At 47.3% G+C, this 12,884-nt stretch overlaps 1 protein-coding gene across 1 annotated transcript in view; it reads left to right on the top strand.

The window, feature by feature from the left end:
• Nucleotides 1–1,067: 1,067 nt before the first annotated feature.
• plekhg4 (pleckstrin homology domain containing, family G (with RhoGef domain) member 4) overlaps nucleotides 1,068–12,884 on the top strand; it is a 61,793-nt gene continuing 49,976 nt past the window's right edge. Inside the window, 1 exon segment of the mRNA XM_042062238.1 lies at nucleotides 1,068–1,221. Within this exon segment, the coding sequence (XP_041918172.1) occupies nucleotides 1,219–1,221 (3 nt within the window). The 5' untranslated portion in view covers nucleotides 1,068–1,218.

The following is a 12,884-nucleotide window of genomic DNA, read 5'->3' as shown; positions in this document are numbered from 1 at the left end:
TGTTTGTTTATGTCTGTGCTTCATCTGTTGAGGTACAGTTGTGTGTGTTTGTGCCTTTCAGACAGGCATGTGTGTGTGTGTGTGTGTGTGTGTGTGACAGCTGTTAATGCAAGCGTGTAGCCCATGTTTACATGAATCTCCTTATGTTTCATTGAACAAGCCCATGGGATGAGGGATGGGGGAAGAGAGGGGGGGTACCTCCTTTGGCCATGTGTTGCTGTGTGTGTGTGTGTGTGTGTGTGCTTCTGTGTGTGCTTGTGTTTAAATTAGAGCAGTTGTTTGTCTCACACCAGCTCATAGACCTGAGCATGGTGGGGTTCAAATGAAGTGTGTTTGAGCGTGTGAGCAGCAGGCATGTTTGATGCAGTGCAGATCAAAGGCGGGTCGGGTCTCGTGCATGGTCTCGCCCTCACTATTGCCTCCTCTCTCTCTCTCTCTCTCTCTCTCTCTACAGGTGTCTAATTTTACTGCAGACCTGTTCTGCACTGTTTTCTAATTTTACTATTGCTTTCCCCTGTAAGAGGAAAAAGCTGTCCTCGCTTTGAACAAAAACATGATTTGCATTCCCCAGTGGTATTTTACTACTGGCGCCTGGCAGGTCCTGGACACTCGCAGGCTTCCTCTAGTACAAAAGAAAAGAAGTGAGTGAAATAATTCCGAAATGCTGTCTATAGTCTAGCCAGCGCTACGCTTAGCAGCTGAACCCTGAAATGTGTTCCGGAGTTCTGTGGACTTTTCAGAACATTAACAGTGACAGTTTAGTGATTTTTTTTTTATTTTCTGAGTGTGTTTGCGCGGGCTGTATAGACCCCCGTGTTGGGCCCCACACTCACTACCACTACCACCAGCAGCAGCAGCAACAGCAGCAGCAGCAGGAGCAGCAGCAACAGCAGCAGCAGCAGTAGGAGCAGGAGCAGCAGGAGCAGCAAAGTGATCGAGTGACTGTGGAGGGAGGGGCTGCAAGACATGGGCTGGGGCAGGGGAGGGGCCAGTCGTGGGCGAGTGACAGGCAAGGGGGGGGGGGGGGCGGGCTCTACCATGTGAGAGCTGCTGCAGTGTGCGCGAGTGCTATCATTGAGCCAGAGACCTGCAGTGGGTGAGGGAGGGACAGCACTACACAGCGCGGGACAGCTGTGGCCTTGGCTACTGCAGAGAACTGGCAGAAAATGACCCAACTGAGGAGAACTACTCTAGCGAGAAGGACAGACTTCACACACAATGGTGAGTGAAGAAGGAGCCGGAGTCTGGAGGGAAAGTGCTGTGTTCAGGGTGGTTTGTGTGTGTGTGTGTGTGTGTGTGTGAGGGAGAGAGTGGTGTGAGTGTGTGTGGCATTAGGTGCTAATGGTTTTACCTTACCGGTACACGGGGGAAGGGCGGTATACGGGGGAGGGGGGTGCTTATCTGAGGTGCTTTAGTTAACAATCTGTGGTTAAACTAGCTTAGCAGAGAAGTATGAAGGCAAAAGTGCTGTATAAAAAATAAAATGAACAGTAGCGCAAGTTTGAGATTAAGAGATATTGGAGGTGTTTGCCCTGTGCACTGTGTATCTTTATTTGAGTGTATAAGTTTTGAGATGTTAGTGTATGTTTTTGATGAGTGTGTGTGAGTGTGTGTGTGTGTGTGTGTGTGTGTGTGTGTGTGTGTGTGTGTGTGTGTGAGTGTGCAGAATCTTGAGTGTGTGTCCTTGAGGCAGGTAAAACACTGACTCAGGAAAGCTGCGTTGGGATTTTATTGGTTTTGCCCAAGAGAGCTGTGTGTGTACTATATGTGTTGTGTTGTGATATTTTACTGGATAGGCCCTGTGGAGAAGTACTGACTCACAAATGTGCTTGTGTGTTTGTGTAATGCGTGCATGTGTTTATGTTATCTGATTCCTTTTCTCACCGATGTACAAGCACGGTCACTAAAAGGTCAGCTGTGGACAAGGGGGTGAGACGTGAGTGTTGCTGATAGGTATTGAAATTCCCTCACTGAGTGATTGAGATCCAGTAGAGGAGGAAGGAAAGAAGAGAGAGAAAAGAGAGTTCCATTCCTCCATTCCGCGGAGGAGTCCGACGGGCTTCCCTTCCTCCCCAGAGTGATAACGGATTGCTCCATCGAGCCGGAGGAAAAACAGAGGATATTAAACTGGTGCTGAAGAAAAGAAAGAAAGAAAGAAACCAAGGCAGACACGCTTATCACAGGGGGGTGGGGGGGTGGTCGCTCCCCCTGCACAGCCGAGCAACAAAATACTGACATGTGTGGATTCAATTTAGGCGTCCTCCTCTGTGTTTGGGTTTAGGCGTCCTCCTCTGTGTTTGGGTTAACAGGCCCAGAGTAGAAGCTGGGGTTGAACTGGGTCCTGGAAAGAAAGGAAGAGAAAGCGAGAGAGAGAGTAGAGAGAGAGAGAGAGAGAGAGAGAGTGACAGAGAGAGAGAGAGAGAGAGAGAGAGAGAGAAACGAGTGATGATGTTCACTCACGATGTTGTAAATACCTCCATATTTGTGCATTAACGGGTGCATTCATCAAGCCTCCTGCGGAGAGAGAGAGAGAGAGAGATGGAGAAGCCCTGCTTGTGCTGAAAGGCCCCAGGAAGCCCCAAAGCTCCGGCCCACTGATCCACATCTTCTTACAGAGCGACTGGGTCGGAGGAAGCTAACTGAAAACAAATGCTGCTGCACAGCCCCTAAAGGGTCTCCGTTTCACCCCTGTACAGTGCTGCGACTCATGATGTAAGCATCTTTAAGTAGTTTCCTTTGTTCGTAACTACGTTTTTTTTTCTTCTGCCTCTTTCTCTCTTTCTCTTTTCTTCCAACCTTTACTTGCTGGAGATTGGGAGATTGGCTTTGGAGCTGTGGGTGATTCTCGTCTTGCTACCCCAAAGGACTATCCTATTTGGGAAAGGGTCATGGGGTTATCTGGTAGTCCTTTGCCTGATTTGTTGTTCTTCCTGCGGGGTAACCCTTGCATCATTTGATGCCTGTGTTTACTCATTGGACGACGGGATAAGAGGTTTCAGTTCATCTGGCTCCCCGCTGAAAGGGCCCAGTGATCTTCCCACAAGCGTTACACTTTAACTTTTCAAAGGATGGACAGTTGTTTCGACGGGGCTTTTGAAGAGCGCTGGGAGAACAGCGGCGCTATGTATTGCTCACTCCCTCAAGCTGTGTACCGGCCACAAAGGACCCATTACTAGCCTTGCTCTGACATCAAACGATACTCTGATAGCTGATAACTGACTATCTAAACTCAATAGCAAACATCCTGTTCTGTGTGTGTGTGTGTGTTCATATGTATATGCACGTGTGTGTGTGTGTGTGCGCACCTGTGTGTGTGTGTGTGTGTGTGTGATCACTGCAGTGCTGTTTTCCCTCTCACCAGCAACATTAGCACATCTCTGTTCAGGAGCGGTGCTGGTCTAGCAGCACACTGCTGTTTATTTTGCTGATGTGGAGGAATGTGCCTCATGCTGGCAGCCAGATCAGACCTGTGAAAAATGTTTGTGTATAAAACCCTAATTGCCATAAAACACGGGGCTCAAACCGCCCTGTGGCCGGGGGCTTTCGTGTGTCGTAAACAATGCAATCTCAGTGTTTGTCCATGGAGGATGACTGATGCGTGTCTGATACCTGTGTCATGTCATGAACATGAAGTTTTCCAACACAAGTTAGTGTCACATCACAGCCTCTCGTTTCTGGCATCGTCTAGTAGTGATATACTGCCAAGGGGTTCAGCAGACAAGCTGTGAAGGCCGGCCGCATGCAGCGGGCCAATTTAGCCCCGTCCTCTCAGCCGTTTACAAGCCTTACCCCCTGACCCCAGGGGGCCATGCTACCATCTGCAGCAGGAATGCTGAGCTGCCCAATCTGCACTGTGACATAGCGGTTGCTCTTATATGGCCCCCATAAAGATAAGAGGCAGATGAGGTCCGCACACACGTAATCTGTATTTATCAGATGGAATTGGCATAAAGCGCTTTGAGCGTGTGTGTATGTGTGTGCGCGTGTGTATGTGTGTGTGTTTGTATGTGTGTGTGTTTGTATGTGTGTGCGTGTGTGTATGTGTGTGTGTTTGTATGTGTGTGTATATGTGTGTATGAGGCCTGAGTAAGTGGGAGGGAGTAAGAGGGAGGCGGTGAATGGAAACGTGTCACCGCAACAATCAGAGATGCGTATAAATCATGTTAGGAGGACCCTCTGAGCCCCTCTGGGTCTGCCCTTCCTCCACTGAAGTGCCATGCAGAGCGAACTAAAGACATGTGGTTTTGGGAGATGAAGGGAAGGACAGCGAGTGAAAGAGAGGCTTCCCCAAATCAGCCGTGACATTGTCGGGTGACAGTGATCGATCACCTGAGCTTCTGTGCACTGTAGGCACAAAGATACAGCTTTTAAAAGTGGAAATCACGTCAAGTGCAAGTGTACACCCCGCGTTTATTGACACATAGTCTCTCAAACATACACACAGACGCCAAGGCACTGTGTGCTATATGCACTGATATAGTCAGGCGCCAGACGGTGCCCAAGACTTCCAAGTGCTGACCTTCAGCTTTAATGTGAGAGTGTTAATTATGGTGCGTAAACAACCTGGTCTTTTAATGCATCTAAGAAATATGTCTTGTGTGCTTATTCAGGATTGTGTGTTGTCTCTTGTAAAGAGAGGCATTCCTCGTTTTCTTCTTCTGTGCCATATTTAGCCAGTGCGCTAACAGGATAACTCACTAACCCACTTTTGGCCTGTTAGTCACTTCATGTTACCCTTGCTATAAAAGAGAACTTCCTGGTATTATGAGCACCAGGTAGGATTGAATAAAGGTTCTCATGTACAAACACAGTCCGACCGGATAGGCATGTGAGCTCCAGGAAATGGAATTCTCCATTTGTTCTGTGGTTGGTTTTTAAAGCATTTGCCTTTTGGAACAGAGAGCAAAGGTTGTGAGGGAGCTAGTATCGACAAAATGAACTTCAAAGGCTGTTACTAATGTCTGACAGATAAAGTAAATGGCCTAATCCCAGGGATCTGTTGTTGACCGTCTTTCAGCATCTGTTTTTTCTCTCCTGATCTTGGCAGTTTCAGTTTTGTGTGGCAGAAAGGTGAGCCTGTGTACGTCTGTTTGCGTATGTGTCAATAGTTCATCTTCATTGGAGTTCCTGAAACAGAGATACAGTCACACCCTCATGTGGCTGGGAAGTCTCCTGTTTCAGACTAGCCTATTCCCTGTAGGTACACTATTATAATCTCTGACCTATTTTTAGAGGTGAAAAGGGTATATCTGTTATCTGGGAGATAATGTTAAGAGAGCTTTCTCCACAAAGACTGCAGATAACAGGTAGGGAAAGTTAGCCAACATTTTTCTCCTTTAATATCTTACTTACTGTGTGCCCCAGTTTGAATGACACTGGGCTTAGTGTATGGTGTCTGACATTTCCAGAAGGCTTACATCTCCCATGACAGGATTCACATGCTTTTTTTTTCTTTATCTTTACACATAGCAGGAAGACTAGGGCGTTAATCTAACATACAGGATATTGCCAAAACCTGTGTGGTTGTTCATCTAAAAAACAACAGGCAGCTCTTTCTGGTAACCACCACAGCTTGGTCGCGTGGCTAGCTCTGGAAAACTCCAGCTGTGTGAGGTGATGAAGCCTATCATGAGCGAGCTGGGGACGCTGATGATGTTTATAAACAGGCAAGCCAAATGCCCACGCCAGACCCCCCACATGTAGGCAGTCTCCTCCTTTGTGACCTTGTGTTGTCATATCCTGCTGAGTTCAACTCCAACACAGCCCAGACACAGTGGAGCTTTCATTTCTTGGAGACACTGTTTTCAATAGGGCAGACATGGAGCCAATCCATCACTGGAAGAGGGCCAAATGTCAGAAGTTTTTTTGTACAGCGTCAACCCGCTTATGCAAAGGCTTTGATCTACCGGGGGGCATTAAGGTTATGCTCTTGTGTTAGACTTAAGAGAAGAGCTTGAGATTGGAGTCTTAGAAGGCTTTGGTCGATACCTCTATCGGCCTACCGATCTGTTGAATGGTTTGGATTATGATTAGCATATCATTTTCAGGGAACACTGACTGCTGAAGGGCCCTTCAATCCTCATCTCTGTGGTTTTAATGAGACTCTCATTAAGTGTTATCTACTTACCTAAAAAACGAGCGAAACATGGCATCCTCTTGTGGGTGGTAGGTTTTCAACATCTTGGTGGATGACTCGTAACAGTTAATTACTCCGCTTCCCCAGTGCCCTGATTCTCTTGTCAAAAGACTTTCCTGAGAAAGATTCCGCTAACGGCCATTTCAAAAGATCTCAGTGGCTGCGGTTTGCCCTCTTTTCTTGATGAAAGCCTGAATTATTTTATCTGAGATCTCCATTGTTAGAAGTTCTCGTCACATGCTGCTTAAAAAACTTGTCTTATGCCATTTTCTGTGGAGAGGGCCGCCTCAGAGAGGCACATAATGGCCCCTTTCGATGCCCCAAAACCATGTTTTACCGAAGGTCAGACTGGCCCGGGGGCAAGCTTGGCGGTGGCCTTCGTGAGAAAAGCCTCCTGCTTTTGTCTCGGTAGAGTCGGTCAGGCTGGTGTGCACACAGGCCAGTCAGTAGTGAGTGGTGAGAGGCTGCGAAGGAGGGCTTTATCATCAGCTCCTGCATGAAGGAGCCGACCCGACCCTCCACCCGCCACCCCTTTACACCATCAGCAGGAAGCCGCCTTAATGGCTGTTCCTGCTCTGCGAAGTGTTTTGGGAATTAAGACATGTGAAATGCCACTGGATCGACTGAGAGAGGAACAAAGAAAAAATGAGGACTTGAAGTGGGTTTGGTTAGATAAAAATCACCAATGTTTTTGTTTGAATGGACGACTTGTGTTGTTTTAGAAGAAAAATAAATCTGCGGGGTGAGTTGTAGAGAGGATCTCAGGGCGGACTCTCATCAGCCCTTCTTCATGGTGTTTGGTATCAGGGAATCAAAGCAAAGGTATTAACCATGAAGAAGTGAGCAGTTCCCGCGTGAATTCCTGACCTTTTTTTCCTTCTGGGTCTTGATTTGATTGGACTGATAGTTTGGGTTCTTTCATGCCCAATTCTTTTCAACCTGATTCACGCTTGGAATTTATTGGACGTGTTTCGCAACTTTTGGCTCTGATACAGAAATTACCGCAACAGAAGCTGCAGTCCTACATCCAAATGGGATAATAGGCGTTATTACTTTAACGTCAGTTGCTTCAATGCAGTGATTACACTATATTATATTGGTATAATTAATCAAAAATTGGTATAACAACGACAATCAAAAACATTTTTTTACTTGCATTCCTGCAATATCATACTTCAGTGAAAACATTTCACCACAGTTCTTTGCCTCTTCTTTCCACTAGAATTACAGTCACTTTCATCATAACAGTGGCAGCCTGCATATGTGGGCGTGATGTTTATGTAGGTTTGTGACGAATGCTTCGGTCAAAAAACAGAACACACCAGAAGCACGGGTTAGTTGCTTTCAGCACCTATCCTGAATGTTTCCCCCTAAAAAGACTTTTCTGCAAAAATATCTCTCTGGGAATTTCTTTTTGTGGAAAAATGTCTATATAGAGACATCATTTGTCAAGTAAGCCTTTCTGGACTTGATGAAATATTTCCTGAATAAGTTGTTTTTCTGACCTGCTTGCTGTATTTAAAGGAAAAAGTGATTTTCCAGGTGGGATTGACCTCGCTGGCAGGAAGAGCAGCAACCAGTGTGTTGGCGGAAACATGGCAGCTGTTTGATTTAAAGGCACAGATCCTGTGAGGTACGAGAGGGTCAGCATCTGCCTCACCCAACAGGAAGCATGTCAGATACAAGACGGACACCCAACCAGGGCCTTTCCATCATATCGGGTTGGCATCAGCTTGTGTTGATTAGCGTGTGGTTTTTTGAAGGCCTTTTGGCGCTCACGTGTTATTTGGCCAACTGTCCCAGAAACCGCCGGCTGCCCTTACACACCCCACCCCTCCCCACCCCACGCCTCACCCCCCCCTTCCCAAAATGAACAGCAGACAGAATTTCCAACCTGCTGTCCACTGTGGCACGCTCTACCCTTTTGTGCAACAGCGAATCACTATTGTTCTGAAAAACAACTGGCAATATTCTATCCCTTTCATCTCCCTCTCCACTACTCCCCCATTGGCTTCTTTCTTTCTCTCCTTCTCGGCCTGATGGACAGCTGGCTGGTGCTGTCACTTGTGTGGGGTTAAAGGGCAAGTCTCCGGTGGTCTACCCCCAAAGCAGCTTGTTGAGGTGGGTAACTGGGGTGTGTTTTTTTTTTGTTTTGTGTGCGCATGTGTGTCTCTCTTGTTACCTCCCAACTGTCGGCGATCAACTTTTTTTTTAGCCATAGGCAAGTTGCTGCAGTAGCCTTGTAAAAATGCAAAAGGTCTGATTGATGTTAGGATCATGTCATTTGTAGGACTTAACAGCAGTCTATACTGAACAGAGGGATCATGCAACAAAGTAGGTCTTGTTGAGTTACGGTTGGCCTCCAGATCTTACAGACTGGAGTTTGTGATGTGGAGATTCTTTCGTTTTGTTGTTCTCCTACACTCTTTGTTTACAGTGCTTTCATGTGCTTTTGAGGTTTGGTAGTAGTACCACAGCCCCCTTTCATACACCCATCCTCCGACCCACACACAAATGCTCTCTTTCTTTCTTTCTCTCTCTCTCTCTCTCTCTCTCTCTCTCTCTCACACACACACACACACACACACACACACACACACACACACACACACACACACACACACACACACAAGCCCATTTTGAATAAAGGGTGAATCACAGCTCTCTGAGGGATAGGCTGCTATTGATTATTCATTGAACGGAGTGTAACCTGGAGGGGGTGGGGGTTTGGGGTTTGGTTGGTTAAGTAATCTAATAGTGTTCTGGCCGTGGCACGGGGCTTGTCTGGTGAATAAGCATGTGCTTGGTTAGGCATCTCTCCCAGGCATTAGCTCAGCCTAGTGTTATCATTGCAGAAAGGCTGCCTGTTTCACTTGAAAGGTCCCCCCTTAAAAAAAAAGATAGAATTCGGAAAGGTTCTGTGAAACAGAACCCGGGTTTTTCAATCCACGTGCAGACACATGCAAATCCGCTAAATGCATTTCAAGATTCTTTGAGCCACAGAGTCTGAGGGAGACAGTTTGTTTTTGAGGCCTGAGAGAGACACACCAGAAGCTCTCTCTCTCATAGGCTCATCTGACGACGTATTTACCCTGTAGGCATGGATACAGAAGTACAGCATAATGCCCGTGGCGGACATTGCCCAGATTTCTCTAAACCGTCTCGCAGAAATGCATGACAGAGATCGGCCGTGCGGTTATAACAGCTCTGGAGAATATTAAGCAGTCTGAGTGAGATTCCCTCCAAATCCCACTTTTTTGTGGGTTTTTTCATTCTTCCTCCCAAATGTCTCTCCGCAAAGTCTGCGTACTAGTATGAATTCATCTCGTGGGGTTGCAAAACTCGTATGAAGGTGTCCAAAGTAGAGGAAAATTTTGCCAGTACCTCTAAAAGAGTAATGGAGGAATGTTGTATATTTGACTTTGGTTGCTGAGTATGTTTGCCTTTGCACGTTTTAAGGGGGAAGTGCATATTGATCCCCATTTCCTTCCTGTGCAATTATCTAAAATGTCCAAGTCTGACCACACAGGAGTTCCGATCATAAAACCTCAAAAGGTGGGGGGTGGGGGGGGGGGGGGGGGGGGTTGTATGCCAGAGTGGGTTGTGGGTTTTTCACTCAAAAAGATACACCAGTGCTCGTCAGTGTGATCACTCTAACGAACCACACAGTGATTGTGTGCGGTGGCCAGTGAGTGAGAGTGATGGGAAGGGGTGGACAGGTTTATATGACTGCTGGACCCATCAGGGAGAGACATGAGGCTTGGTCTGGCCCCGTTTGGGAGAGAGAGAGAGGGAGAGACACAAGGCATGGTCCTGCCCCGTTTGGGAGAGAAAGAGGGAGGGAGAGAGAGAGAGAGCGGGGGGGAGGGGGGGGGGGTGCTTGAATTAAGACCTAATGATCAAATGCATTATTTAGAATTTCTTCGAGCCCTGGGTGGGCTCAGAGAACTAAGCTGCCTCCGACAGCGACCCTGTGTGATGGACGCTTACTTGGCACTTGACTCAACAGAGCCAGGGAGAGGGAGCAGGGCAGGATTGCATAAAGGAATCTTCTCTGATTTCCAGACTTTGTTTTACCCCTCTGGAGCAGGGAACTGGAATCTCATTTAGCTTACTGGAGCTTTGTACTGTTTGGCTGTCCAATGCTTTCCCCCTCTCTTTTCCGCCTCTCTTTTGTAAGAGCTACAGAAGTACAAAGTGTGTTATGAAGACCAGGACTTGCCAAATTATATTTTAGCTCAAAAAAGAAAGAAAGAAACAAAACAGTGAATGGATGCAGATGGTTTTTATCCATGGCCCCAAATGGCCACTTTTGCTGAAAAGTCTGATAAGGATCAAGATAGGAACCGGATGAGCCAAATGAGAGTGTGCTACTGATGGGTGTAGATGCGCATCAGTGTTCCCTGCTTGGGAACAGTGGACAGTGAGGAGGGGTCAGCCCTGCATTAGTCTAATTAAAATGTGCTGAAAGCCTCGACTTCCAAAGCAGACCCAGGCTAAGATCTGCAGAGACAAACATGGCGAGTTTCTCTCTCTCTCTCTCTCACACACACAGACACACACACACACACACACACACACACATGCAGACACACCCCCCCCACACACACACACATGCACGCACACACACATACACACACACACACACACACACACAGACACACACATATCTACCCAGACTGGGCTGAGCTCTAAGACACCTGATGGCCCCTCCTGCTATCTTCCCTCGCTTTTGTTCCCTGCGGGTCTTGGGCTCGGCGGATGTGGTGGGGCAGCGTGCTGCTGTTATCTCTCCCCCCTCGACTCAGTCAGTCTGGCAACTGATCACTGTATGCCCGCACTCAGCCCAGCCATCTGAAATAATAAAACACACACACACTCACACACACACAAACACACACTCTCACACACACACACATACTCACACACACACACACACACACACACACACACACACACACACACAGAGTCCAGGAGCACAGTCTTCCACGATGAAGGACAACTACTTCCTCCTATTAGTCCAAAGTAAACATTCGCCATTGTGTTGCACGGCACAAGCTGATTCTAATTATCTTATGTCTATTTAACTTCATCTGCCATTAACTTTTCAGTGGTTCAGTGGTTAATTGCTAACCTGTCTACGGAGATTGATCCCTGATGTCTGCAAAGAATTCTGTGTGTGTGTGTGTGTGCGCGCACACTTACTTTGCACATAGCCCATATTGATGGAGTTCTGCATACACAAGATAATGCCCGTTCATTGTTGTCTATGAACGGTCACACGGTTGGCCTTATCTGACACTGTTGCGTCTGCATTTGTCTGGCAGTCTCTTTTTACCCCCCCCATCTCTCTATGGGCTGCTGCATGCATGTGGGGCATTTCCTTTTCCAGAGGGGATAAGAGCAAAAACCCCAGGAATCCCCAGAACAAAGCCGAAAAAATCCCTCCTTCCATGTCGAAGCATTTTATTTCTTGTTGTTGGTCTTGTTCACATGCAACAAGAAAAGTAAAATATTGTACAGGTCCACACCTGTCGTGTGCTAAGACAAAGTGCAGCTGAGCCACTCATTGCCATGTTCTCACTCGTGCGATAAGTACACACAGTCCTTCCTCACCGTTCTCCTCTCGCACCAGTCAGCACAGTCTGACGCAGTCCACCCGGACCCAGAGCTGACATCCAATCCTCCTTCTCCATGTCTGCCTGTCCGGATGCCTGTGTCCACGTCGTTTTTTTTTTGTTTTTTTTTGTGGGGGAAGGGTGGGGGGGAATGTAACGTTTTAATGTCACAGCTCCTAACTTAGACAGCCGTTTCACTTACATGAGTGTTTGTTGTCATAGCGTCGGCTGTTGGGCTGAGATGATGAGTCACATGAAAGTGGCATGTGTGTGTGGAGCATTAATAATGGCTGGCTTTCTGTAGGATAAATTATGTGTGTGGCAGTTGTGTGGCGAGATGTGGGGGGCAGCGTGTGTGTGTTTGTGTGTGTGTGTGTGTGTGTGTGTGTGTGTGTTTGTGTGTGTGGGTATGTGTGTTTGTGTGTGTGTGTGTGTGTGTGTGTGTGTGTGTGTGTGTGTGTGTGCGTGCTGAGGGGGTACTGTGGGGTGGTAACAGAGAGTCAGGATCTGTGTTCAGACAGCTGAACCTGTCATTGGGTTACTAGTGTGTCCCTTGGGAACCCCCTTTTTAGGGTAAAGACTAACCCAGAGCCAGGCTGTCTACTTCAGAGAGAGAGAGAGATGGAGAGAGAGAGAAGGATAGATAGAGACAAAGAAACAGAGGACAAGAGTGACAGAAAAGAAAGAGATAGATGAGGAGTGCGTGTTGAGAGCGGAGAAATTCAAAGGGAGGAAGGAAGAAACATTTACCCGCAGAGGGGACGAGAAAAACGATTAAAAGCAGCCGAGAGAGCCCGAAAAACCACCACCACAAGATCCACTGGCCAGGCCTGGGCTGGATCATGGCTTGCAAGCGAGTGAGTGAGCGAGTGGCGCTGATATATTTAGCCGGATCTGGCCTGGTTCTCTTTGGCCCACAGGAGTCACGTTTCAGTCGGAGAGTCTGTCTTTAACAGCACCTTTGGGTGCCATGACCAATTAAAAGCAGCCATCTGCTTTCTGTTTTGTCCCGAGATTGAAAGAGGTAAAGCACTCCGCGTGGATTAAATTATACCATAAATCTGATTAATGCCACTGTCCTGATGGGCTTTCAGTGGATAATGTGTATTTATGTGTCTCTGTGTGGTGGC

This window comes from Alosa sapidissima, chromosome 14 (genome assembly GCF_018492685.1).
Source record: "Alosa sapidissima isolate fAloSap1 chromosome 14, fAloSap1.pri, whole genome shotgun sequence".
Taxonomy (NCBI): domain Eukaryota; kingdom Metazoa; phylum Chordata; class Actinopteri; order Clupeiformes; family Clupeidae; genus Alosa; species Alosa sapidissima.
This window is presented reverse-complemented; position numbering and strand designations above follow the sequence as displayed.